A 26,433-nucleotide genomic window follows, 5' to 3' on the forward strand; every position below is an offset into this window, starting at 1 on the left:
CTTCATGATTAAGCGGCTTCCGTCCGTGGTAACTGAACTAGCCGTTTTTAATGAAAGATTTTTTTCCTTTTGCATCTTTAACAATCAAAGGTTAGATGGGAGAGAGCTGTGGTCTGGCATTTGTGTATAAAATGAGAATGTCTATGTTTCCATTTAAATAATATTTGTGCTTCCGGAGCCATCACCTGAATGTAGGGCGAATGCCAGGGCACTATTTCAAACAGTGAGGGGTGTTAGATTGTGGATTAATCTCCTCCAGGATATTCGTCACTTCACTGAAGGCTCAAGGCGCTAGTCCTAGTTTCCTGTGTGTAATGCTTGTTTGCAACGGATGGATTTTTCCAAAAACAGGAGGCAACTGGCCATGGATGATCTGTTGCAGCAGTACCTGAAGCCACATACCACCTTCTGTATATCTTCCTATAAACCCTCCACCAAACCCCAAATTGTCATTTGTGTCTATGTAGTCAGAGTTCCATTGCTGTAGAAGTAATGATCCATGTGACAAATAGGATTCTGATTTCAGAAAGGGAAAGAAACTCTAAAAAAACAAACAAACAAAAAAAACCCCTGTGTTTTTGTTGGTGTTACACCTTTTTTTGTGCTAAGGAAGTTGTATGAGAAGAGCAAACATACAGAAACAGGGAAATAAATGGCAGTATAAATGTGCAATGAAGTGTAGAAAATTAAGGGAAGCTAGATACATCCAGGAAAAATTCATGGCATGAAGGGCTAAGGACAAATAAAAATTTTGAAAGTATATTTAAGGAGAAAAATACTAGCAATGGAATGGACCCATTACTAGACTGAGAAAATGCCTTACAGTGAGAGACTTAAATAGTTCAATTTGTTTAGCTTATCTAAAAAGATGGAGAGGTGACTTGATTACAGTGTACTGGGTAAAAAAGGACTCTTCAGCTTAGCAGAGAAAGGCCCAACAAAAACGAATGGCAGGAAGCTGAAGCCAGACAAATTGCATATAAAAATAAGGTGTTACTTTTTTTAACAGTGAGGGTGAATAACCATTGGAACAAACTTAGCAGACAAGTGTTGGGTTCCCCATCTCTTGAGGTCTTCAGATCAAAAGTTGATGCCAATCTTGCAGTTGTTTTAGCCAATTACAAATTATTAGGGCTGTCGATTAATAGCAGTTAACTTACGCGATTAACTCAAAAAAAAATGAATTGCGATTAAAAAAAATGAATCACGATTAATCACCGTTTTAATCGCACTGTTAATAGAATACCAACTGAAATTCAATATTTTGGATGTTTTTCTACATTTTTAAATACGTTGATTTCAATTGCAACACAGAATACGAAGTGTACAGTGCTCACTTTATATTATTTTTTATTACAAATATCTGCATTGTAAAAACGGCCAATGGGAGTGCGGAGCTGGTGCTCGGGTTTGCAGACTATTATTAAAGCTGCATGTACTATGTGAGCTTCAGATCTTAATGTTTGGTCTCTTGTGCAGATGGATATGAAGAGAGAGATGTAGTGTGAGTGACCTCATTTACTTCTCTAATGAAGTGCTGTCAATCGAACATCTGTTTCTTTGCTGTTGAAAATCAAATCTGATGAATCCCACTTATAAAATATGCATTTGTTTTATTTATTTAATTAATTTATTTTACATGTTGCCAGCACAGACCTGCTATAGCAGTAGGAGCACGACAGCTAAAAATGGGCCAGTAATTCAACCGTGCAAAGGTTCCTGTCCCTCTCTTGCTGTTACGTCCAGTACAAAGCAAACAATCTGTCCAAACCTCTCAGTAGTTAACCTCTCTGAGCCAGCTGTTTCAAAGGGGTTGGGGGGAGAGGAGGAGGAACGCTTATGGGAGACTGATGAGAATCATGTTCCTTGTTTGGTTTTTTTTTTTTTTTTTTTTGCATCTGCAATCTCATTTGGAGATTCCAATGTGGCACCCAAGCTCAGCAGAATTGCCCCAGCACGGAGGATTAGTTGTAAACAGAGACTTTATAACACTTAATGCAAACACCTTACAAACTGCCTTCTCATTAGAGCTCTGAGTGCCTAGGATCCTGGGGTGGGGCAGGGATGACAAGTGGTTTTAACAATAAATAAGAGCTAGAGAAAAGTTGAAATGAGAACCAGCCTGAACTTCCTCCTGAAACACAATCCTGGACCTATTATAAATTTGAAAAATTTTGATAATTCACATCTCCCTGTTTTTAGTTTTCCACCCGTCTCTGTGCTTGCTGGCTGCAGCTGAGACTGGACGTGAGTAGGTCAAAATACTAAAACTAATACTGAAACAATGGTTCATCCTTGAAATCTTGAGATTCAAGCTCAATTACTTAACTCCAATGGTTGTAATGAATCAGTAGACTTCAGTGTCAGCCATACAGCAGCCACGAGAGAGCAGTTTTGTCACACATGAGCTTCGTCCCCCAGCCACTGTCTCACAATGCTCGGCTAGTTTATAGGTAAAGGCTGGATAAGCATTCAAACTATATCACTGTCTGACTAGTGTATATATGCCACCACTGCCATATACACTTCCGAAGTGTATGAGACTGCAGCCCTCAGAGGATACAAGCCATGCTACTACTGCAGCTCACAGGGATTCCTCGTCAGCTCTGGTGGAAGAGACTTGTTTTTGGTGCCCTGTTCCCGCTGGTGCATGCAGCAGTAAAGCTGATTACCATAATGTCTGTATGCAGCCACGGATTATAGCTACCATAAAGGCTCCTTCTTTGTCTTCTCTTGTGTTTGTGAACACGCAGCTGTGCTAGTTAAGTGCTTTGAGAACGCAGCACGTTCCCAATTTTGAATCTTTACTGAGATGTTAAGAGTGATGGATGACTCTAATTTAAATCTCCCCAGAGCTGACTTCTTGTTCTCCAAACTACGTGTAGCTTGTCTTTATCATCACGTAGGAGAGGGTTGATGTTTCACTTTACTTTACTACCCCTCCCAGTTCAACCAGAATATTAGCAGCCTGCCCTGTTTGGACCCCAATCAGGCTTGAATTTCATAGTGTTCTGATGTATTTTTTAAAGCTGTGCTTCATTCACATTTCAATGTTACCCTGGGGGAAAACGGCCTTTGATGATATGCTGCTAGGAGAAGCTGAATTTGTTCTCTAGGCATTGCATCAGAGCAAGATAAATATACATATTTTACTTTGGCGACTGAGCAATAAAGAGTAAAACACCTCTAATCTCTATAGCTTAAAAACACAAGGCAGAGTAAAAGCAGAGTTCTTCTTAAGCGGTTGTGAATGTGTATTCTGCTCTGGCTCAATCGGAGTGGACAGCATTTCTGTACCCACATCTTGAAGACCAACAGTTACAGAACTGGTAAGTAACAGGTTTTTTCGTATTGATGGCTGTTGAACCAGCCCAATTTGCATATTACTTACTGAAAATTGAACCTTTATTTTTTGGTGTCTCCAACATTCTCTTTCCCTGGTGCAGAATCTGATGCTGAGGTTCGGGCTGGGGACTGTTTCTCTTGTACTCAGATCTGTTTTCCCCATTTTGTACTGCAGGGAAATCAAGTTGTAGGTTTCCTCTCTCCTCCTGCTTGGCTCTGCCTAAGGTCCCACCTCTCTCTCTTGTTTGATTTTTTTCCCCTCTCTCCTCCTCCTCCTGATTGCTCCACAGGGTATTCTTCCCTGATGCATGGGTGTCTGATCCTCTTCTTGTTAAAGTAAGTGGCAAAACTCCCATTGGCTTCAGGTGAGAGCGGAATCTGCCCACAAATGGCTATCAGGAGAGAGGCAGCGCTTCCTCTTGGGCCTTGTGATGGGACAGCGACTCACCGCTGCAGCGCCTCCTGCTGGTTGTCCAGGGAATTAGCTCTTTTCAGCCAGGAGTGCCCTCTCCTGGTCAGTGTCTCGCCTGCTGCTGCTGGCCCCGTGCCCCTCCCAGACCCAGATGCCCTTCTAGATTAGGGTTCTGCCCCCTGGCAATACCCCCTCAGTCTGGAGCTCCCCTCCCAGGGGAGCCCCCTATCCCTCCCTTGCCTCAGTGGCTACTGTCAGTCATCGTCTAGCCCCCGCTCCTTGGGGCAGACTGCAGTCTGTACCACTCATCATCGGGAAGGGGGGTTGGACCAGCTGCCTCTGTCTAGGTCTGGGCTGCTCCTCTGCAGCCTTAGTACCCTTTTGTGGGCCTTTACCTCGGCCTGCAGCCTGGGACTCTGCTAGGCTGGAGCTCCCCAGCTCCCTCTGCTCTTTCCCAGCTCTGCTCTGCCCTCTGCCTCAGCTTCCCAGGCAGCCAGGTCCTCCCTTCTCCATGTAGCTAGAGAGAGTGTCTCCCTCAGCTCCTCGCTAACAGCCCTCTTATAGGGCCAGCTGTGGCCTGATTGGGAGGTGGCCCCACCTGTGACTACTTCCCCCAATCGGCCTAGCTTTCCTCCGCCTATAGCCCTCTCTTAAGGCTGTTTTAAGCCCTTTGAGGCATGGCAGGGTGACCACCCTGCCACAGGCCATCATCCTAGTCAGTATGAGATCATCACGGGTGCAGTACAGCCATGACTATAGGCGGTGTTCCTACCCCTGAGTGGCAGTGGGCAGGGAGAGGGATCCTCAGGGGATGGAAAGGACAGTGCAACAGAATGTCACAAGTCCCCTTTTTAACTTTAGCAAAGCTTAGCTACTTCTTTGAGTGCTTGCACACATCCATGCCACGTTCGGGTTGTTCTCACCCCGCACACACAGTCGCCGAAAATTTCCCCCTCAGTGGTACCCGTTGGGTCAGCTCTAGCGCCCTCTGGGGCCGCATGCTCATGGCTCAGTATAAGGGGACCGGCCAACCCCGCACCCTCACAGTTCCTTCTTACCGACCTGGAACTGCTCCTCTTTGTTTTAACAGGCAATTTTCAGTGATTCTCACAGTTTCTCCATCCCTTTCTTTTCTTTTCCCTTTCACCAGGTTTGGTTAGGCAGCAGGAAGCCATCTACTAGAGCTACCTACCTCGCCAAGTGGAAATGTTTCTCCATTTGGTCATCCTATCAAGGCCTCCCACCTGCTAGGTCACCTCTCCAGACTGTGCTGGAGTATCTGCTTCATCTGAAACAGCAAGGCCTAGCTATTTCGTCTATTAAAGTGCACCTACTGGTCATTTCAGCCTTCCACCTTCCAGTGGATGGTCAGTCAGTTTTTTTGCATGAAATGGCCATTTTGTTCCTCAAGGGCTATACCTACAGATCCAGGAACCCATTCCCTCGTGGGACTTCAACTGCTGGCATCAATGACTTTCTGGTAGCATTTAGTTAGGCCAGGAGGGTCTCAGAAATCAGTGCCCTTACGTTAGGACACCCGTCTCTTCCCCCTCCTTCCCCATGGTGTTCTTTACGGACAAAGTACAACTTTGCCCCCCCCCCCATGTTCCTCGTTTCTCGAAAGGTCGTTTCGCAGTTTCATAGTAATCAAGTTATTTTCCTGCCAGTTTTCTTGTCGAAACCACACAAGAATAGGGAGGAGCAGTGTCTCCACATGCTGGATGTTAGGCATGCCCTAGTTTTCTATATAGAAAGGGTCAAGTTGTTCTGTAAAGCAACACAGCTCTTTGTGGCAGTAGCAGATAGGATGAAAGGTCAGCCCGTTTCGGCTCAGAGAATTTCATCCTGGATCACTTCCTGCATTCGTACTTGCTATGAGCAGGTGGGTGTCATACCACCTGCCATTCTAGGAGAGCACAAGCTTCCTCAGTGGAGTTCTTGGCCAGCTCCCAATCCAGAATATTTGCAGAGCGGCGACCTGGTCATCAGTGCACACTTTTTCTTCCCACTGTGCCATCACCCAGCAAACTAGGAATGATGCAAGGTTTGGTAGGGGAGTTTGCAATCCGCATATTCATGAACTCCAAGCCCACCTCCTAGGGTATTGCTTGGGAAGCACCGAACATGGAATGGATACGTGCAAGCACTCGAAGAAGAAAAGACCGTTATTAACCTTCTGTAACTGTTGTCGTTTGAGATGTGTTGCTCATGTCAATTCCATGACCCACCCTCCTATCCCTTTGTTGGAGTTAGTCCGCAAGAAGGAACTGAGAGTGTAGGGGGTTGGCCGGTCTCCTTTTACTGCATTATGAGTGCGTGGCACCAGAGGGTGTTTAGAGCTGACTTGGTGGGTACCACTGAGGGAAAAAATTCCGGCAACTCTGCATGCGGTGTGCACACACCTTACATGGAATGGATATGTGCAATGTATCTTGCAGAACAACCGTTACAGAAAGGTTAGTGTGTGAGAGCCTGGCTTTTGTGAAGCTTTTCAGTAATGATGTGCCAAATGCAAACTAGAACACAATGTAAATAGGTATAAATAAAATTCTAAGGAACTCCCAAAGCCAATGTGTTTTATATCTCCTTCTTTCTCCTACTACAGAATGCCCTCCTTCTGTTTGCTGATGTCTGCCCCACAGCCACACATCCTCCTGTTCTCTGTTGGAATTTTTTGTTGTGTTCTTGAGCTATCAGTTACTGTGTTCTTGTGTCAGTTAGCAAAGAAGCTTTAGCTCCCTCTTGTGAGACAGCTGAATTACTGCGGTGTCATAGCACTGGTCCCTTTGCCCCATTTTTGGGTGATAGCAGGTATTCGTAGTATTTCCACTTCTGTAGGGTGCTGGGAATCGCAAAACCAATTAGGAAAGAACTCCCTGCCAAAACTGGGCAGCCAGTGCCCAGCAAAGGAGAAGAAATAAGGCAAGCAGGTCCCATCTGTAGGCTGCCTATAATAAGAATCTACATTTGTTGGTGAAAACAGCTCTCCTGCTTGGTGATATTAGAATAGCGGGATAGCTAGTTGTCAAGATTACTGAGCAGTAACATTGCCTATACCTCAGGAGCTATGTGACTAGGGTTGAGAGGCAACTCCATGTTCGAGACAAATCCCAGTATCACACCAGCATACGGAGTTTTGTATACTACACAGATCTTTCCTTGTCTTCAACTGGTATCTTGTTACCTCCAATACCAAGGTAAGGTACACCAGCTGAGTACTCAGAAAGATCTATGAACATGCCCAGGGCACTAGGTGTGTGGGCCAGTGTTACTTCAGTTCCTTGTAACAAAAATAGGCTCCCTTTTCCCAGGGATCCTTCACGTTCAGTGACGAGCTGATGGAAAATAATTTTGCCAAAGAATTTCTGTGAATTTTGTCTTTCCCTTTTCCAGCCAGGTCTAATCAGGGCCTTGTCTTTACACTCCTAACTCAGCTACCGTTCTCCCAGCTGCAGAAAACTGGGCGGGACTCGGGCACCCTTCAATTACACTTTAATAGCCAGCTGGGGACTCCCCCTGCCTAGCTGAATGTGCTGTCTCGTGTAACTCTCTCAGCCACTGCAAGAGGGGACTGAGCTCTGGGTCAGGAATTGAACCTGGAGGTCCTACTAGACCATACAGAGCACGAACTGCTAGTCAACACAGGCAGCTCTTAACTTGTTAATTCTAACTCATTTGTGTCACAGAGCATCATGGACAGTGGGTGAGTGTCTGTATAAATGGGGGTGTCAGACAATGGCCCGACTTTGTTCTTGTCCTATCGGAATGGTTATGTGAAAAGTGTAGTTTTTTAAAAGGCATAGTGCTGCAAAATGCATCATTAATTGTTCTGAAAATTATAGTGAAAGGATGAGAATGTGAAAGATGAAACCTCTATGTGAGTCATTAAATGGACTGGGAGTGAGGTGCCGACTCCAGCAGAGAAGAGAGACAAGATTATAGGATATGAGCTGCTTGTGCTTTACAAAAGCCCATTTTACATCTTAAGATTCCCAGAGGCGAAAAGAAATAATTTTATTCTAATATAAAAAGTGGCAGTGAACTTTCCAGGAAAGGCTTTAATTATCCCTGGGAATATCCATTCTGGATGTTTGTTAGCAGCAACTTCAGCTAAATCTAATTTTCAAGGGGAGTCCTTAACTGATCTAAACCACAATGATTTTCAACAATTTTATATAAAAATCGATATTACTGCCCAATAAAGGGTTCAACTTGTAGCTAATTTTGTGTGGAATGAGGGTTACAATGTTGCTTTAGGGGATCTAGTGGAATACACCAATGGACTGTTAGGGCAATGAGTGGTGTGTGCCCATAGATCTCTAGGGGCTCAGGCAAGGAAGCTCACCTTGCATCCATACAATATTTCTAGTCCTGGAATATGCAGTTTAGAAATTGATTGAAACGGGCAGATCTTGATAACAGCACTTTTGAAATCCTTCATGAGCTCTTAGTTGATCCTTATCCATTAGAGTTCAAACATTTTGAGAGTCTCTGCCTCCCATATGAAATTATTCCCGAATCTTGAAGGAGAGAGTTGACCCAACACATACATACTCATTTCCGTCTTCATTTTACTCCCAGGGCATTCTGTCCATTTTAAAACTTCTCATGCATTTTTCCTCTACTGCCCTAACAACCCTTCTTAGCTATGTCTTTAACATCCATCACCCCCCAGGTCACACTTTAAGCTTATCTGGAGTCCTGGGGACCCTTAAAGCTCTCTGGGAGTCTCTCTGGGTTGTCTCCCAACCCCTCTTCAACTTGTAGATTCTTATTCAGGATCACACTGATGCTAGAGACATCTTCTCTCAAGGGGTCCCTTTCAACCAACAAATGGTTATCTGAGCCACTCTGAGTATATTCATTCTTTCTACGTTTGCTGCCTCCTCTCTCCTGTTGTGGTTGGGTTAAAGAGCCATTAAATGGTGCAGAAATTAGTTGAAGAACATGTGAGTTCATTAAGGTGAAGAGATTAATTCAGCTGCGTGTAATTAAACAGCACGAACAAGAGACAGGTAATTCCAGTTCCCCCTGGTTTCACAGAAACTCCACCCCTTTAAATCTCCAAAGCAGGTCATGGAGTATCAAAACATTCTGCCAAGGGGACAAAATAATGACGCATTGGGTAACCATAACAAACTTTTTCATTGGCTGATCATATCCGGAGGGCAAGAAAGAGGGTGTTTAACTCTTTTTCATGGGCATTGTATAGACTGTATTTCCCATGTCCATTTCCAGTCCTAATGGACTTCAGTAGTTCTTCAGTATTTCCAGGTGACCTGCTGGAGTTTTTTTATCCTCTAAAGTCTCCATTCCTTAAAGCACTTCAGCATTAGAGTCCTGGCAAAGACATCTCTCCGCTCCCTACCTCCTGCTGTGCCTCTCCAGCCAGCATTCCAGTCATATTTCACTTTCTTCCTGTAGAAGATGATGAAGTCATCAGCTCTGCATCTCATCTTATTCCTGACTTGTTCGGAGTGTCATGGCATAGGGATTGCTAACAAGCACCGTTTCCTTTTGGTGAGTTAAGGGAGATGATTCTTATTGCTAACTTTATGGGCGTGCATTCAGATTTTGTGCCTCCTTTTCTTGTTTGAAGTCAGAACAGTTTCATATCAGAAAGTCCAAGTGAGAACTTGCTGGAAGTCTCTGCTGGTCGGTTAGTAATTCCAGCTTTTCCTTTGTTCTTACGATCTGTCTCTTCCATCGGCTGGCTCCTGGAACCTTGTTCAGCATGAATTATATGGGGCTTTCAGGGAAGTGAACTGAGAATGTTACACTTGCTCAAGTAGAAGTAGTCAGTACATTTCATTCCTAACAGTGAGAGGGTAATTCTGATGACCTCTTCTTGGACTAGCTGTGACCTACAGGAACAGGTGATGCTACTGTAAAATAAGACTTGTTAAGTGGAAAGTGAACAGTATTAATATTGGTGCCATGTGTTACACGCGCTGTTTTGAGTAATTTGAATGACCGTTAAGAAAGCAGCCTTCTTGAGTGGGCTGAGCAGGAGCCTGGGACCCCAGAGCTGCTGACATGGTCAGTTTTGCTGCTGACTTCCTGTAAGCCTTGGGTAAATAGTTTAACTACTCTATGGTTTTTTCTCCATCTGAAAATTGGGGATATAAAAACTGTGATGAGGATTAGTTAATTTCCTAATTCAAACACCAGGGATTAACCAATCAAATTAACAGTTAACAAATCAAATCCATTTGTTACAGTCTAGAAATAATCTTCAGACGTAGCCATGTTCCTGACGATCCTAAATTAATTAATGTTTATGAAGTACTAAGTATTTTTAATTATTATTATTTAGAATATTTATTAGCATCATCCTAATACTGTGGGTAGTAAGCTTGGCGTGACAGTAAATGTTCCTACCTCCACTGCTTAGAAAAGTTTCACACACATGGGGAGGCAGATCATTTTATTTATATATATTTAAGAACCTGGGATAAATGTTTTCCAGTCTATTTTTAATGAATTTCAAGGAAGTTAGTTTTATTTTAGATTATCTTCCCCGGCAGTGTTGCAAAGCCAAGCACATCACAGCCTTGGGCTAATGGAGAATGTAGGAGAACCAGAAAGTTGTTGTCCATTTGTATCTGCCTTAACTAGCCCACAAAAGCTTATGCCCAAATACATGCTTCCCCAACATAATGCCACATTGTTTCTCTCTGTTATTAAAAGGCTTTTTGCTACACTCAGACTATATGTGCTTGCGAGAGGGGAAGTATTGCCTCTTGGAGGTGCCCAGCGGGGGTGGTATATATTTGTCCCAGGTCACTGGGTGGGGGCTTGAGCCGGTTTTGCATTGTTATTGGAATGGAACCCCTAGTTATTGAACCCGGCCCTTGTTGCTGCCAATTCTGACAAGCAGAAGGGTTACACGTCTTTCTAAACACTGTGTCACAGGTGGACTGCTCCATTGTGAGGTAGCTAGATAATAAATGTATCCTGAAGTACTGTTTTATCTATGTTACCCTGGGAATTGGAAGAGTTGCCAGTTTATTCCCAAAGTCAAGCTTTTCTCATGCTTGAAAAAAGCCACTGAGTTGGCCAACATAATATTTTTTTACTATTTAAATTTGTCTTGTCTAGATGTGCAGAGATTTACATACTTAATACCTTTTTGTATTGAGGAATTATTGTATTAAAGAATAATTTTAGGAGGTTCTGGAACTGACCAGAAAGGGGAATACTTTTCTTTTGATCTCCTTCAGAGTAATTTTTAAAAACTCCCTAAGTGTTTTCAGTGTAGTACTTTTTGCACTGGCCACTTGAGTAAGTTAATATTTTATATTGCAAAAATACCTTCAGGAGTTTGTTGCTCTGCTTTAGTGTCAACCGTCCCACCCCCACCCCCATTCTGCAGTCCTTCCTCACACTCGTATTACTCTCGGTTGCACAATTGAGTTCTTTGTGGATGTGGATGGATTTGATGCTTGTGGAGAATGGACTCGAGAGAACCCAGGCATATTTGTGTAAACTTCCCTCCCCCTGACTGGATTCCTGCCAATGCACCTTAGTCTATACCTGCAATAATCCTAAATTGCTGCTTTTTTATGCTGGGTCTCTGAGTAGAGCCTTCCAATTGTGCTGAATGGGCCAGATTGGGAGTGGGGTGGGATAGCTCAGTGGTTTGAGCATTGGCCTGTTAAACCCAGGATTGTGAGTTCAGTCCTTGAGGGGGCCATTTAGGGATATGGGGCAAAAATTGGGGATTGGTTCTGCTTTGAGCAGGGGGTTGGACTAGATGATCTCCTGAGGTCCCTTCCAACCCTGATATTCTATGATTCTATGATTTGTTAGTCTGTAAGGTGCCACAAGGACGCCTTGTTGTTTTTGCTGATACAGGCTAACACGGCTGCTACTCTGAAACCTGCCTTCACTATGACAGTCATTATCACTGCTCCATAATTACAGCGGCACATAGCCCCAATCAAAGATCAGGCTCTGACCCAGAGATTTGACAGTATAGGTTTATGACAGGATGTCCCAGGTGGACGGGGAGGGAGGTGAGGGAGAAGGAGCTCAAGGTGACAGCAAAAGGAGCATATTTTTGCATAAGATGCAGTAGAAGTGAAACTGATGATGAGTAAAGTGGTCTCGCTCTCTCTGTTTCTGCTGAGAAACAAGCAGAAAAAAGAAGCAAGGCCATCAGTGGCAAAAAGGAAATTAAATGAATAATCTGAGGTGGGGTAGCAACAAAATTCATTTTTGCCTCCTGTGATTTGTATCCCTCTTCTGATCCATCAAAGCGTTTGTAAGGGAACAGCAATACTGCGTGTTTGTTAAGTCTGGCCCAACTTCCCAAGAGCAAGGGCAGAAAATCCGCCTGCTACTCATTCACATGCTTCCCAGCCACTTTAGCCTGGCTCGTACAAGGAAGGTTGGTGAAAACATGAGGGAACATGGAAGCCATCGCTTTCTTTGCTATCCGTGTTTGTTTTGCCCACTGGCATCTCTGCTCTGTGATAATGTGGCTTTATCAATTACACCTAAGGAGTCGTCGTTCAGATCCAGTTTGCCTGCACGTATAATCCTCCTTTGTAGACTGTTACTTCAGTGATTTCTCAGGTCATGCGTGTCATAAAGGAGAGATTTGGCGGCTTTAAGTTAATAACCTGCTGAAGACTTTTGGACAGCAAATAGTGTCCAGAGATACTGTGTGTCTAAGCCCCCAAATCACCTCGGATCTAGAGCCAATAAATGGTCAAATGAAGGTATAATCCAAGTATTTCTATGAGCTGAAGGCTGATATCCAATTTACATAGAAACTCAGCAGCTAGTGAGGAGCGGGTGGCATTTGATAATACTAAGTACTTCTGTAAATGCCACTCTGGTTAGCTGCCTGTAATAACACACTCCTCTTCCACAGAATCTTTCATTTTAGGACCTAAAACAATTTACAGACTTTAATGAAACCCCATAACACTGCTCTGAGATGGGCAAGTATTAAACCTATTTTACAGACTGAGAACCTAAGCAACAAAGTACTTAAAGGTCCAGGGTCACCCCGTGAGTCTGTGACAGAGCTGAGAATAGGATCTAGGAATCCTCCTTTGTCTTGTGTGCTAAGACTTCACTCCTATAGAAAGGAATAACAGAACTGCTTCATCCCCCCCACCCCCAAGTCAAATCACTAGAACCCAGGCCATCCCTAAGGGCTGTTCCGTTTCCAGATGGGCAGACAAAATAGAAGGAACTTTCAGTAGAAGTAAGAAGGAGAGAGGTAAAGTCAAAGATTGACTCTGTCTTCCTACAGCCTGCCTGTCTTTGCTGTAGGCAGGGAGGCAAATGTAACCATGCACTTCATATGGACAGGTGCTGGTGACAGTGGCTCATTTATGGGCAGAGGTAATAGCCCTGCCAAACACCCGTGGTATGGGTGAGTAAGAAACATGCAAGGCTTTCCTGATCAGTAGTTCTTGGGCTAGCACTGAGGATGGGAGAGGGGCAAATCCAAGCCTTAATTTGTTGTTCCTCTCCACCACATACAATTGGTTTTGCTATAATCTTCTGACAGAAAGAAGGATCCTAATCTGTCTGGGGGCGATTATCTCCTTCCAACAAAACCCCTCCCTCCCATTGCTGTATTTAGCCTCTTCACAGAGATCCAGGGGGTGCATTTGCTGTGATACAAACAGAGCTCTGAATGCGTCAAAACTGGAAACTTGGCTGCAAACCCCTTTTGAAATTGGAGCTGGAGAATAATGTGATCCTAACCCATCTGTATGTTTTGATTCTGGGCTCAGATCAGAAGATGGAAGTGGTCTGTGTTCTGGTTTTGGATTGTATGCAACTGAAATCTTGGGGTAAGATCTTGTGAGAACAGCTCATGAGACTTCAGTGCAAACAAATCTGGCTCCAAACCCTAGTCCTGAATGGACTTCGAGCCTGACTCCCGAGTTCTTGTTTCAACCTACCCCAGATCCAAACACAGTCTTCTTGGCCCACCTCTAATCTGCTTCCTTTACTCCTCAGAATTCTGCCCTGTGCGATTAGAAGATGAAGCAGATTCAGAGGCTATAAAGAAAAAGGCAGACAATTGTGCAACTTGATCTGAAAAGCCACCATGGTGCAAGTCAAAAGTGTTGTGACATTTACATAGAGCAACTGGTGCTATCCCTTTGAGCTATAGGCTCTGGCAGTGTTTGGCTCTGCATTGGACGGGGAGGAGAGGGCAAGGGATTTCTTGCCGCTTTTTTAATTTAGTCGTCCTACTCTTGTTCTCCAGCCATGTACATGAGAAGAATTGTTAATCTGCCTGTTCATAGTTCTGATAATTAAAAATGCAAAGCAGCCTGTTTGTTTCCATGTCATCTTGAACCCACTTTGGAAACCACTATAATCAAGTGGCTTCTTTATGACAATCCAAAAAAGGAGTCTGATCAAAGGAATCATGTGAGAGCTTTCGTGCAAAAGGGGATAACACCAAAAGACTTAAAAAGAAAAGGAGTACTTGTGGCACCTTAGAGACTAACCAGTTTATTTGAGCATGAGCTTTCGTGAGCTACAGCTCACTTCATCGGATGCATGCCGTGGAAACTGTAGCAGACTTTATATATACACAGAGAATATGAAAAAATACCTCCTCCCACCCCACTGTCCAGCTGGTAATAGCTTATCTAAAGTGATCACCAGGTGGGCCATTTCCAGCACAAATCCAGCACAAAACCAAAAGACTTGATTGCTTCCTTGAGAAGCAAGAGGCAACATTCTTCAAAGAAGGCAGCTAGCTAATTGGAAGTCTTGGCTACAGATTCTGAGAGCAGTGAATTAGCTGCTCCTGGGATTTGGCTGAAGACACAGGTTGCATGGCCAAAGCTCAGGAGCTCCATATGGGCACCCCCACCAATGAAGATGTCACTGAGCAGGCATTTTATCCAGTTCAGGAGGAGACTCTCACAATCCTGCAGTAGTTTAATATGCGGCTCAGCGAGTGCCCTCTGGAGTTACGGCCCCAGCTGATGGCAGCCTATGGCAAAAGCAAGGAGAGAATCCTTGCCAAGGCTGAGCCTTTGCCAAGACCTGATTGCAGCAAATTGCAGATCGCAGGTGTGGTAAAAGCTGAGAATTGGCAAACAAAGCACCTCTAAGTTACACTAGTTACACGAGGCACGCTTTTTTCAGACATTCAAAAGTATAGGTTGTCCCAGCTTTAAATTTCTTTGCATGCTAATTTGCAAAGCCCTCCCCATAACACAGTATACCCCAGTAATTTGCCTTTGCAGCAAGTTTAAGCTACCTGTTGTTCCCAACCATGGTCTCAGCAACGTCATCATATTGGTGAGCGGACCTGTTGCTTGTGAAATATGGTATTTGAACAATATTCACAAATGTTTAAGCATTATGATTAGTTTCTTTAGTTTATCTTATGTTGGACGGGGGAGGGGGAAGAGCTGGTTTTCTGTAGATTCTGGAATCTACTTGTTTTTGCATGGATCCTGTGCTTAGGAAATGCCACAAAAACTCATTGAGATCCTCTCCTCTTTCAAAAGTGGTGAAGCACTGGGGGTTTCTCCAGGCCAGTGACATTGATTAGCAGAGTCACACGAAGGACGTTAAGTGGTTCTTTAACGATAAACAATAGGGAGCAATTGGGATAATATACGTTGCAAGCCCCCAAAGGATGTGAATAAATCAGAGCCCTGGAGATCCTAGGTCCTAATAAAATAAGAAGTCTGAGCTTCTAGTTTAGCATCCACTCCCTTGTGCTATTCAGTACCCAATGGACCTTCATTTGAGAGGCACTAGACACTGTCATCGCTGCAATTGGAGGCGTGACTGTCGCCTCGCCCAGGGGCAGCCTGGGAGCTCCCTGGTGTCTCCTGGCAGTTGGAGCCCTGTGTAGGTTTGAAGAGGAGGCTCTGTCCTGCTAGCAGTGGGACACTTGTCTGAGTAGATGTGCAGAAGGGCGGGGAGGCCACTTTGTTCATGATCTGGGACCGTGGAGTTGGGACGTTCGGGTTCTGTGCTCCGGCTGCTTTACTGCAGGCTGCCTGTGTGATTTCAGGCAGGTCCCCTTTATTCTAGTTTCCTGATCTATAAGGTGGAGCTGATGTGTTTTTTCTCATAGATATCTTGCAAGGCTCCACTAGTCAGGCTGTGAGAGCACTGCGAGATCTGCAGGTTAAAGAGAAGGACAGACTATTATTATTGCTCAAAACTAAGAGCCCGGGTGAAAAGGTGTGGAACCAGTGTAAGGAATTGGCCCCATCGTGTGGCACTCTGATAATACGACCACTTCCCTGAATCCCACTGTGCTTTTGGATTATGGATTGTGCATTTAACTGAAAAAACACATTTTGAAACTAACTCTGTGCCCTAATCTGTAGCCTTCCTTCTGAGATTCCCCAAGCGCTTTATAGATACTCATGAATTTAGCCTCCTCACTCCCTGCTCTCCCGCCCCACTTACTGATTTTCAGTTCTGTTCTTTAGCCCTAAGAGCAGGCTTGCTTTCTGCCTTAGGAGTGTCAAAGCAGCATGTGCATGGATCGCTGATTTGTGTACAGTTTGTATTTAGCTGCTCTGCATTTCCTTTTTACGCATCTGCAGAATGGGAATAATGATGGCTCCCTCGTGGGTCTGTTCTGGAGTTTAACGAACGTAGAGAAGGCACTTTGAGATCCTGAAATGGGAAGGTTCTATAGGAAATGCCAGTCATTGTAAGCAGAAAAGCCCTGCTGTTTAACCATGCACCTTGGTGACTGTGAGAAATGCGAGTGGTTAGAGTGGGCTTGTTAAGTCAGCTCATTTGCAAGTGTATCTCAAAGAAGAAAGCTGCACCTGCAGTGGCCTGCCCCCATCCTGCTGCTGCTCTGGCGTTGGGTGTGTGGTTTTAATTGTCCTTTGTTTTCTGTGCCCTTTGCAGAGTCCCCCCCAGAGAGGGCCGGGCAGCGGCGCAGCATGCCCAGCGGGGTCATGGAGAAAAATCCCAGCATGGAGCCCACCACCACAACGCCATTCCGTGTCACGGTAAATGTCTCTCGCCACCTTCATTACCTCTCTGGGGTTTGACCATGTCAGGGTTCCCTCCCCACTCTGAACTCTAGGGTATAGATGTCAGGACCCGCATGAAAAGCCCCCTAAGCTTATTTTTACCAGTTTAGGTTAAAAACTTTCCCAAGGCACAAATTGTGTCTTGTCCTTGAACAGTATGCTGCCACCACCAAGTGATTTAGACAAAAAACAGGGAAAGGACCACTTGGAATGCCGATTTCCCCAAAATATCCCCCCAAGCTCTTAAGCCTCCCCAGGAAAGGGGGTGTGAGAATAAACAAGATGAGCACAGACCAGCCTTGGATTTTTAAGATCCAAAAAACCCAATCAGATTCTTAAAAAACAGAACTTTATTAGAAGAACAAAAAAAGAGAAGAGAACTCCTCTGTAAGATCAGAATAGAAGATAATTTTACAGGCAGTCAGATTCAAAACATAGAGAATTCCTCTAGGCAAAACCTTAAGTTACAAAAGGACCAAAACCAAGAATACTCATTTCCTCCAGCACAGCGAATTTCACAAGCCAAAACAAAAAAAAACCTAATGCATTTTCTAGCTAGATTACTTACTAACATTACGGGAGTTGGAGGGCTTGCATCCTTGATTTGTTCCCAGCAAAGATATCACACAGACACACACACACACACAAGCCTTTTTCCATCCCCTCCAGATTTGAAAGTATTTTGTCCCCTCATTGGTCGTTTTGGGTCAGGTGCCAGTCAGGTTACCTGAGCTTCTTAACCCTTTACAGGTAAAAGGACTTTATAGCACTGTATACAGAAAGGTGGTTACCCTTCCCTTTATATTTATGACAGACCAAGAGGAGAGTTTATCTGTCGCTGTTTGTGCTTAGAGATGAGGGCCATGTTTGCTTCGATTGCTTATTTTTACATAAAGGTGCAGATGCTAGTAGCTATTATTAGAATACACAGCTGTAAAGACCTTCTCAGTAACCTTCTAAGATTTAATTTAAATCAGGGACTGTCTTTCTTTAGATTTTTATGTTGTTTCCCAGTGACGTCTGTGGAAGCACAGACTCTTGGTGTTGCCTTGAAGATAAGGTCTGAGATCTTCATTTTGTCTTACGTTAGAATTTGCACAGAGGTGTTTGTTACTGCTCCCCTCCTTGTCCTGACTGAGTCAGCTCTTCTCCATAGCATCCCATACATAGGTGTTCTGAACAGATTGCATTATGTTCCGCCTACAGGCTGAGCTTTCTGAAAGAATAATATGAAAGCCCAATAATTATATGGGTCAGGAACAAGCTCTGTTGACAAATGGGAGGTACAACCATGGAAGCAAAATAAACCATTTTAAAACTAGGCTGTAATGATCCAGCCAAGAGAAGCCATTTTTTTAAAAGTATCCTCATCCTGGCCCCATCTGTAGTTAATGAAACAGAGCGTGTATGTTGGGGAATGCAGGATTCATAATCAATTGAGGGCACCAAGGTCTTTGGAGTAACCTTCAATAGCAATAATTTACGAGGAAAATCTCTTCACAGCTCTCTCTGCAGAAAGTGTAAGCTTAAAGTGTAACTAGCTAGAAACTGATACACCAGATCTGTGCACTGGCCAAGGCACTTAAAGGGGCACATTTTCAAGAGTGGGGTGTGTGTTGTGCCCAGAGAATAAAGCTGCACATCGTATTTGTATGTATGAGACAGGCATGTACTCTAGGAGCTGGCTTTCACAGTATGTTTCTGCATTTTCTCTGTGTGGTCACACATACTATACAGGACCAGACACTACGAGCACTCAGATTGTATGCAGGGGCGGGACATGGTAAGCCCAGATATGCAGGGCCAGAATTTCAAAGGAAGTACAATGGGTACAATCTCAAAAATGCGAGCACACCCAGTTCACTTTCAGAAATCCCCACTGATTCATAGCAATTATCTTTGAGAACTCCTGGAGGACAAGTGAGGTCCCATGGACTGGAGAACAATAAACATAGTACCTCTCTTTAAAAAGGGGAAGAAAGAGAACCCAGAGAATTACAGACCAATCAACCTAACTTCAATATCTGGGAAGATACTGGAACAAACTATGAAACAATCAGTTTGTAAGCACCTAGAGCAGGGGTCAGCAACCTATGGCACGCGAGCCAATTTTTAATGGCATGCTGCTGTTTGCCAGACCTGGGCAGACAGCAGCGTGCCACTAAAAATCCGGCCTGGCCCGGCCCGCTCTTTTCCGCCCACCGCTCTCTCCTTGCAGGGCAGGCAAGCTTCCCTCTCCCCCGGCCTCTTCTCCTCCCCCCCCCCCCCCCCGGCCGCTGGATTCCTGTCTCTCCTTCTCTCCCTCCCTGCGGCCGATCAGCTGACAGTCCTTGCTAGGAGGGGGAGAGGTAAAAGCGGAGCTGCAGCGTGCTCTCTGTTCCGGGGACCTTGGGGAAGGGGGTGGAATCAGGGCATATCCCCTCCAGGCCCCTGCTGTGAGCTGCTCAGGGCGGGGTCTGGGAGCACCCCCACGACCCCAGCCCTCTGCCCTGACTACTGCACCCCCCACACGTACCCAGCCCCCCTACACCCCATGTCCTGACTCTTGTACCCCCCACATCCCCACTCCCACCCCTTGCACCAAATGGGAGCTCCTGCACCCCTCGCACCAAATGGGAGCTGCCCAGGTAAGCGCTCCACACCCAAACCTCCTGCCCAACTCTGAGCCCCCTCCCTCATTCTAGCTCCTGGCCAGACCCTGCACCCCAACCCCCAGCCTGCTCCTTCACCCCCAGCCCTGTTCTCAGCACACTCCCACCCTCATCTCAGTGCAGAGAGGAAGAGAATGGCTAGAACCAGGGAGAAGGTAGGTACCTACTCTATGTGGACAGGGCCGGGACTCCAGACCGGCAGCAGGCTGAGCGGGGCCAGCAGCCGGGACCTTGGCTGGCAGGAGCTGGGGAACAGAACCCCAGACCGACAGTGGGCTGAGCCACTCAGCCCACTGCCGGTCTGGGGTCCTGGCCGCCGGCCCCCTCAGCCCACTGCCGGCCAAGGTGAACGGAACCCCAGGCCAGCAACCGGCTGAGCGGGCTGGCGGCATAAGATCAGCATTTTAATTTAATTTTAAATGAAGCTTCTTAAACATTTTGAAAACCTTGTTTACATACAACAGTAGTTTAGTTATATAATATACAGACTTATAGAGAGAGACCTTCTAAAAAATGTTAAAATGTATGACTGGCACGCGAAACCTTAAATTTAAGTGAATAAATGAAGACTCGGCCCACCACTGTTGAAAGGTTGCCGACCCCGACCTAGAGGATAATAGGGTTATAAAGAATAGCCAGCATGGATTTGTCAAGAACAAATCATGCCAACCCACCCTAATTTAGTTTGACAGGTTCCTGGCCTAGTGAATGGGGGGAAGCCATAGATGTGAAATACCTTGATTTTTAAGTAAAGCTTTTGACACAGTCCCACATGACATTCTCATAAGTAAACTAGGGAAATGTGGTCTAGGTGAAACTACTATAAGATGGGTGCACAATTGGGTGAAAGATATTACTCAGAATAGTTACCAATGATTTACTGTCAAACTGGGAGGGCACAACTGGTGGATCCCACAGGTGTCAATCCTGGGTCCAGTACTATTCAATACAATGGAGTGGAGAGTATGCTTCTAAAAAATTTAGATGATGCTAAGCTAGGAGGAGTTACAAGCACTTTGGAGGACAAAATTAGAACTTGACAAATTTACCACAAGGACAAAATTACCTTGACGAATTAGAGAATTGGTCTGAACTTAAGATGAAATTCAATAAAGACAAGTACAAAGTACTTCACTTAGGAAGGCAAAAATCAAATGCACAATTACAAAATGGGGTCTAACTGGCCATGTGGTCATACTGCTGGAAAGGATCTGGGGGTTGTAGTGGATCACAAATTGAATGAGTCAACAATGTGACACGATTGTGAAAATGGTCAATATTTTGCTGGGTGTATTAACAGGTGTGTCGTCACGTAAGATGCGGGAGATAATTGTCCCGCTCTACGTGGCACAGGTTGGGCCTCTGCTGGAGCACTGTGTCCAGTTCTGGCACCACATGTTAAGAAAGATGTGGATAAACTGGAGAGCCCAGAGGAGAGGAACAAATTTTATCAAAGGTTTAGAAAACCTGGGCTCTGAGGAAAGGTTTAAAAAAATTGGGAAGTTCAGTCTTGAGAAAAGAAGACTGAGGGGAACCTGGTGATGCTCTCCATGCATGTTAAAGGCTGTTGTAAAGAGGACGTCCTCAATTATTCTCCATGTGCAGTGAAGGGAGGACAAGAAGTAATTGGCTTAATCTGCAACAGTGGAGATTTAGGTTCGATATTGGCAAAAGCTTTCTAACTCTAAGGCTAGTTCAGCTCTGGAATAGGCTTCCAAAGGAGGTTATGGAATCTCCATCATTGGAGGCTTTGAAGAACAGGTTAGAAAAAACCCCTGTCAGGGTGATCTAGGTTTACTTGGTCCTGCCTCAGTGCAGGTGACTGGACTTCTCGAGGTCTCTTCCAGTCCTACATTTCTATGATTCTGTGCTGCACTGGAAGCTGTTTGTCTATGGAGCCCATTTTGCACGTGTAAATCATAGTTGTGTGAGCGCATGTGGACCTTTTTGGGTCTGCATACTCTAGAGTTGTCATTTATGTTAGTACATAAATATGCATGGCCATGTTCATCTGTACTGTGCTATTTATAAACTAGTTACTCACGGGAGTAAGGAGTGGTGATAAGAGCAGCAATTAGGAGACAGGAGAACTGGGTTCACTTTCCTAGCATTGCCACTGACTTGCTCTGTAACTTTTTGGGCCAGTCACTTAACCTCATTGTGTTAGGTTCTCTGACTGTAAAATTAGAACAATGGGGCAGACAGTTGTTAAGCTCTTTAAGATCCTCCTGTCAGATGAAAGGCATTCGGTAAGGGGACAATCCTATTCATGCATGTGTGCAATGTTGTGCATATCCGCAAACTGCATAAGACACAGTGACGTATATTATTTAGTTGTGTATTCACACACGGCAGTATAAAATATCCAAAGCAATGCATGTTAATGCCAGTGGCACCATTAAGTCATTTATATTTCATCTGTCTGTAACCAAATTCAGCTGCTGCAAATTCCTCAAGTTTATCAAACTCATTAAAAAAATTCCATTTACAAAGTATCTTCCTTCTAAATGGCCAAGAAAGCCTGAAAACAACAAAAAAATGAGAGAACGTTCCAGACTTCAAATACCAAATTTAAACTAATTGATTCTAATCTCTTTAGAGTCATACTGCCTTAGTAACTGATCTGTACATAGCCCTGAATCCAGAGTGTAAAACTGCCTCCTCTCTGGAGGAGATCCCGCAAAGACAGGTCCTAAATCTAAACCAGTCAATCCTTTCTACGTCATGGATACATTGGAACAAGTAAACAGAGCTAGAGGAATCTCAGGATATGTCTTCACTGTACCCGGGAGGTATGATTACAACACCTGTAGACATACTTTGATCTAACTAGATCAAAGCTAGCTTGAAGAATAATAGCAGTGAAGCTGTAGAAGCACGGGCGTTGGCCACACAAGTCTGTACCTGGGTCCTGGGAGGGTGGGGCTAGTAGATCAAAGCTAACTTGGGTATGTCTACACTTACTACACTTCCTGGTTTGTAGCGTAAACATAACCTTAGACACCAGCTAATTTATGTTAATGTTAAAATCTGAAGCAAAATCAGTAACCACCAGGCTGCCGCATCTAAACGCTCTTTTTCTTCGGGGGGCGGGGGGGGAGTTCTCAATTTGCTGATCTGATCTCTTATTAGGAGTAGAGCCTAATTTTGTCTGTTCTGATGCTGGACTTCTAAATAAATGTTTAGACTTTGGGTGTTGTGCAAAATGCTTTTGCCACAAATCCCTACAGCACTGCAGAGGCCTCATAGGAAAGTCTTGGGGAAACTCAAAGATTTTGCCGATTCCATAGATTGTGTTTCTCTTTTGCTCTTTTGTTACTTGTATTATTGGAAGCAAACAGAACCTCTTGTTGCTGCTCCTACTGCCTCTACCCCAGCTGAAGCCCTAATCTTTGATTTGTAGCACCCATTGGGCACAGTAAAGATCACTTATTGTCACACCCAGGAGGATGAGCTCAGGTGAAGGGGGAATGAGCCCATTGGGAGCAGAACTCCTGTGCAGAAATTCTGCTTCCATCTGCATGTCCTTACGCTCAGGCTCATCATCCTCCCCTTCAAGGCTCTGCACGACTCCGCCCCTGTCTACATCTCTTCTTTCATCTTTTCCTACATCCCACTTCTCTCCTTACGCTCCTCGGCATCCTCTCTGCTAATTGCTCCCTTTGTCTTCATCTCCTTAGGCCATTTATTTTATCCCTTCCTTCTTTCAAATTCTTCTTTAAAACCTAGTACTTGCAAAGCCACCTACGTTGTTTCCCTTGCCCACTGTATCCCTGCACTATACTGCTGGCCTGGTTATCGCTGGGCGGGAGCTCTTGGAAACCTGGACCTTGTCTTTTTGTGTATTCTGTAAAGTACTGTGTTCTACATAATTAATTAACGGCAAATAATGAGGAGTGTGAAATACTAAACAACAGGGTGTGGGATGTTTGTTAGCATTTGCTAGGAGGCATGAGCAATTGTTAGCATCTGTGAAAATTATATTGTTAAAGGCACCAGGATGGTGTGTTCCATACTCTATCAGTGTCTGTGTACAGAGAGATTGCCATGTGTGAAAACACTCACTCTCTCTAGATCTGGTTCTCTCTGCAGTAACTTTTGGCATAAGTGATGTCCATCTTGCTTCTGTGCCACGAGGAGAACTAATTTCTTCTCAAAGACCTGCAAATCCATTCCTCTAATCATCCACCTTCTTGCTGGATGCAGGCTGCACTGGCAAAAAGTAAGGCTTATTAATCAACTTGCTGAACCATCTCTGTAAACTTGGGACATGTCCTGCAGAAGAAGGAAATAGTGTTCCCAAGAAATGGGAAGACCAGCCAGATAACCAGGTTTCTTCTTCTTTTTTTATTCTAGAGTTTTTAAAATGGCATTGATGAGTTTTATGCGCTTGTACCTGCTCTGCATTAAGGAAGCTGAGGGAGAGAATCTGAATCCATTAGGATATTTGTAGCCAAACCCAGCAACCTCCTCTGTCAGCATTGGTCTGATTTCAGCAGCTTTTTTTGGAATGGACATTATTAGGGTGGACATATTTATCAAGGGATGCTTCTACATGATTGATGATCATGTGGGTGCCAAAAGCATCAGTGGTGTGATGATGTGACCAAGGATGGACATAGACTCATAGACTGAACATCCAGCTTGACCATCTTAAGGCCCTGGCTAGAGATCAATCTTGGTGGTGTTTGATCTGCAAAGATGCTAAGTCCCTCTGGGTTTTGCCTTGATGAATATGATGATGTAGGAGAAATCTTTTCACTTATTCATGGTTGGTAGAAGTAAAGCTCTATTTCTCCTCTTTCTTGTTCAAATGGAGTACATCTACTGTATGTTTCCAGAGGAGTGACTGCAGTCTTTAGCCGATGCGATTGCCTGTATGAGATGTGGTGGCTTGCTACCAAAACCAACCTGTGCTCCAAAGTCCATATGAAATTTTAAAAAGCGTAGTCGGTAAATACCCCCTTGCTAGCGAGAAGTTTGGCATTTGTCTTCTGCATTACACAGTACACTATCATCTAACTTCTGTTTCTTCTCAGCCCTTGGAATGTGACTTCCATTAATATGAATGGCTTCATTACCTGCATAGTTTTTCTGACTTCCCAGATTTTAGAAGATATGAGAGAGGAGAAATATATTCTTCCTCATCTTCCTTCATTAACCAGAAGAGGAGCATTAGCAGTCAGTCCACTCCTGCCACTGGGAATAGTAATTAGTGCTTTAGTTTAGTGGTAATGGGATTATTACTTTTGAGTCTGCTGCTGTAGGTTTTGATGTTGTAAGCTTTTCATATTTTACAGCCGATTGTTCTTCCCTGACATCTCCATCATTGTGCTCTGGAGTCTCCAAGGGCCCAATGGGCTCAGGAGCCATTAAATTCAGAGGCTTGGGCTCTGTTGCATTTTCTGTTGCTTGTGTTCATTTGCAATGCGAAGCGATGCAGCATGGAAATGCCCCCTCTCAATGTAAAGATCTGCCAACCTGCCTGAGATTGGAAGTGGTGGAGGCTCTGTTGTGGCTCGTGCAACGTGTGATGAATGAAAGGCTGGGGGAAGCTGGTTCGAGTCTTGGAAGTTCTGAGCACCCACAGCGCCTATTGATGTTGGGGACCTTTTGAAAATCAAGCCTGTAATGTCTCCTCCATGTGTCCGTTTTCCCAACTGTCTCAGAGAGAAAAAAACTAGTTGACCTAATGGATCTCTTTCATCCCTGGTCTTTATGCTTGTCTGAGTCTGTGCATATATGTCTGCAGCATCCACAGAGTTAACTGCACCCAAAATCATAGCAAAATCCTGTACTGCACAGTGACATTTTTCTTTCCACCTTATAATGTCAATATGATTTTAATAGAGCATCTCAAATGTGAAAAACCCTCTCACCCAGGACGATCCATATGCTGCAAAACTCTTAATTTCCTTCTTTGTTACTCATCTCCCCAACACTGTGTGCTATGGGAGCAGAGGGCAATCTGATGTCGTCTTACGAACCATGATCTGAAAAGCTTTGCCTTATCTAAGGCTCATTTGCTGCACATTGGTGTGTCCCTCAGAACTAATGCAATTCCAAATCTGTCAGGGCAGATTTGTGCAGTGTAGGCTGTAGAGATGAGTACAAACCTCTCCCCCAGGACTGTTGAGTTCCCAAAGTACATCTAGTATGTTAAAAATAGTCTTACTGCTTGCATCTGATTCCTTGGAGACTGGAGCTTGGATGGCTCTTAATGGCCAAGAGTCTCCTGAATACTCCAGTGAAGCCAGTGAGAAATGCAGTCTGCAGTGTCCTAATGATTGAAAGTGGCATGTGGTTACAGAAATAAGATCACAGAATTTGTTACACTGGGTATACTCTTGAACCAAGTCCCGCATCCTATCTCTGGCCAGCATCTGATTTTAAAAACCAACCAACCATCATGTACATTACCCAGCCAATTACGCAGTGCCGTATGTGGAGTTGGGGATTCCTTCTTGTCCACTGCAGTGATTAGCTAATGCCCAGAAGCATGAGATTTGATTGCATTATCTCAGCATACAAAGGGTGAATCCAGGCCCTGCTGAAGTCACTGGGAGTTTTTTGCATTATCTGACATGCTCAGGTACCCATGGAGGTTACAGACTCTGATAGCTCCCCCAATTAGCTGAAGAAAACCACAAAGTTGAATGGTGTTGATGAACCCTTCTCTGTTTAGTGTGTGGGTGGTGACAACAGACTCCTAGGAGGAGGAATTGTAACCAGCATGTCCACCATGAAAAAACCGTCTAAGGACAGGTCTGTTGTGCTCATGTGCAGGTGCTCCTTTATCAGCCAGTTGACAAAACAAAATAATAGGGGCTGAAGGGATTGGTCATTATTTAGTCGTCATTTCAAATCCAACCCAGCTTTGTAGTGACCAAGAGTTGTTCCCATCTGATGGCAGGTTGGTAGTGGGCAGGGGTTGATATTACAGAGCCTCTTGCCACAGTTGGCAGGAACTGCTGCTGCTTTTGACAGCCCCAGCAAACGAGCCGAGGGCTGAAGAGAG

At 44.5% G+C, this 26,433-nt stretch overlaps 1 protein-coding gene across 14 annotated transcripts in view; it reads left to right on the top strand.

The window, feature by feature from the left end:
* DAB2IP (DAB2 interacting protein) overlaps positions 1 to 26,433 on the top strand; it is a 354,231-nt gene that overhangs the window by 105,181 nt on the left and 222,617 nt on the right. For 12 of the 14 annotated variants that reach the window (XR_012155308.1, XM_073314870.1, XM_073314869.1 and 9 more), the window contains exon 2: positions 16,637 to 16,740. Coding sequence is in view for 10 of the 14 variants with exons in the window: in XM_073314870.1 (XP_073170971.1) it covers positions 16,637 to 16,740 (104 nt within the window). In the remaining 4 variants the exon portion in view is untranslated. Of the gene's footprint in view, positions 1 to 9,213; positions 9,278 to 16,636; positions 16,741 to 19,086; positions 19,113 to 26,433 lie in introns of those variants that run through there. The other 2 variants (XM_073314885.1, XM_073314881.1) reach the window with 2 other exon arrangements.

The sequence above is a fragment of the Lepidochelys kempii genome, chromosome 16 (genome assembly GCF_965140265.1).
Source record: "Lepidochelys kempii isolate rLepKem1 chromosome 16, rLepKem1.hap2, whole genome shotgun sequence".
NCBI lineage: Eukaryota > Metazoa > Chordata > Testudines > Cheloniidae > Lepidochelys > Lepidochelys kempii.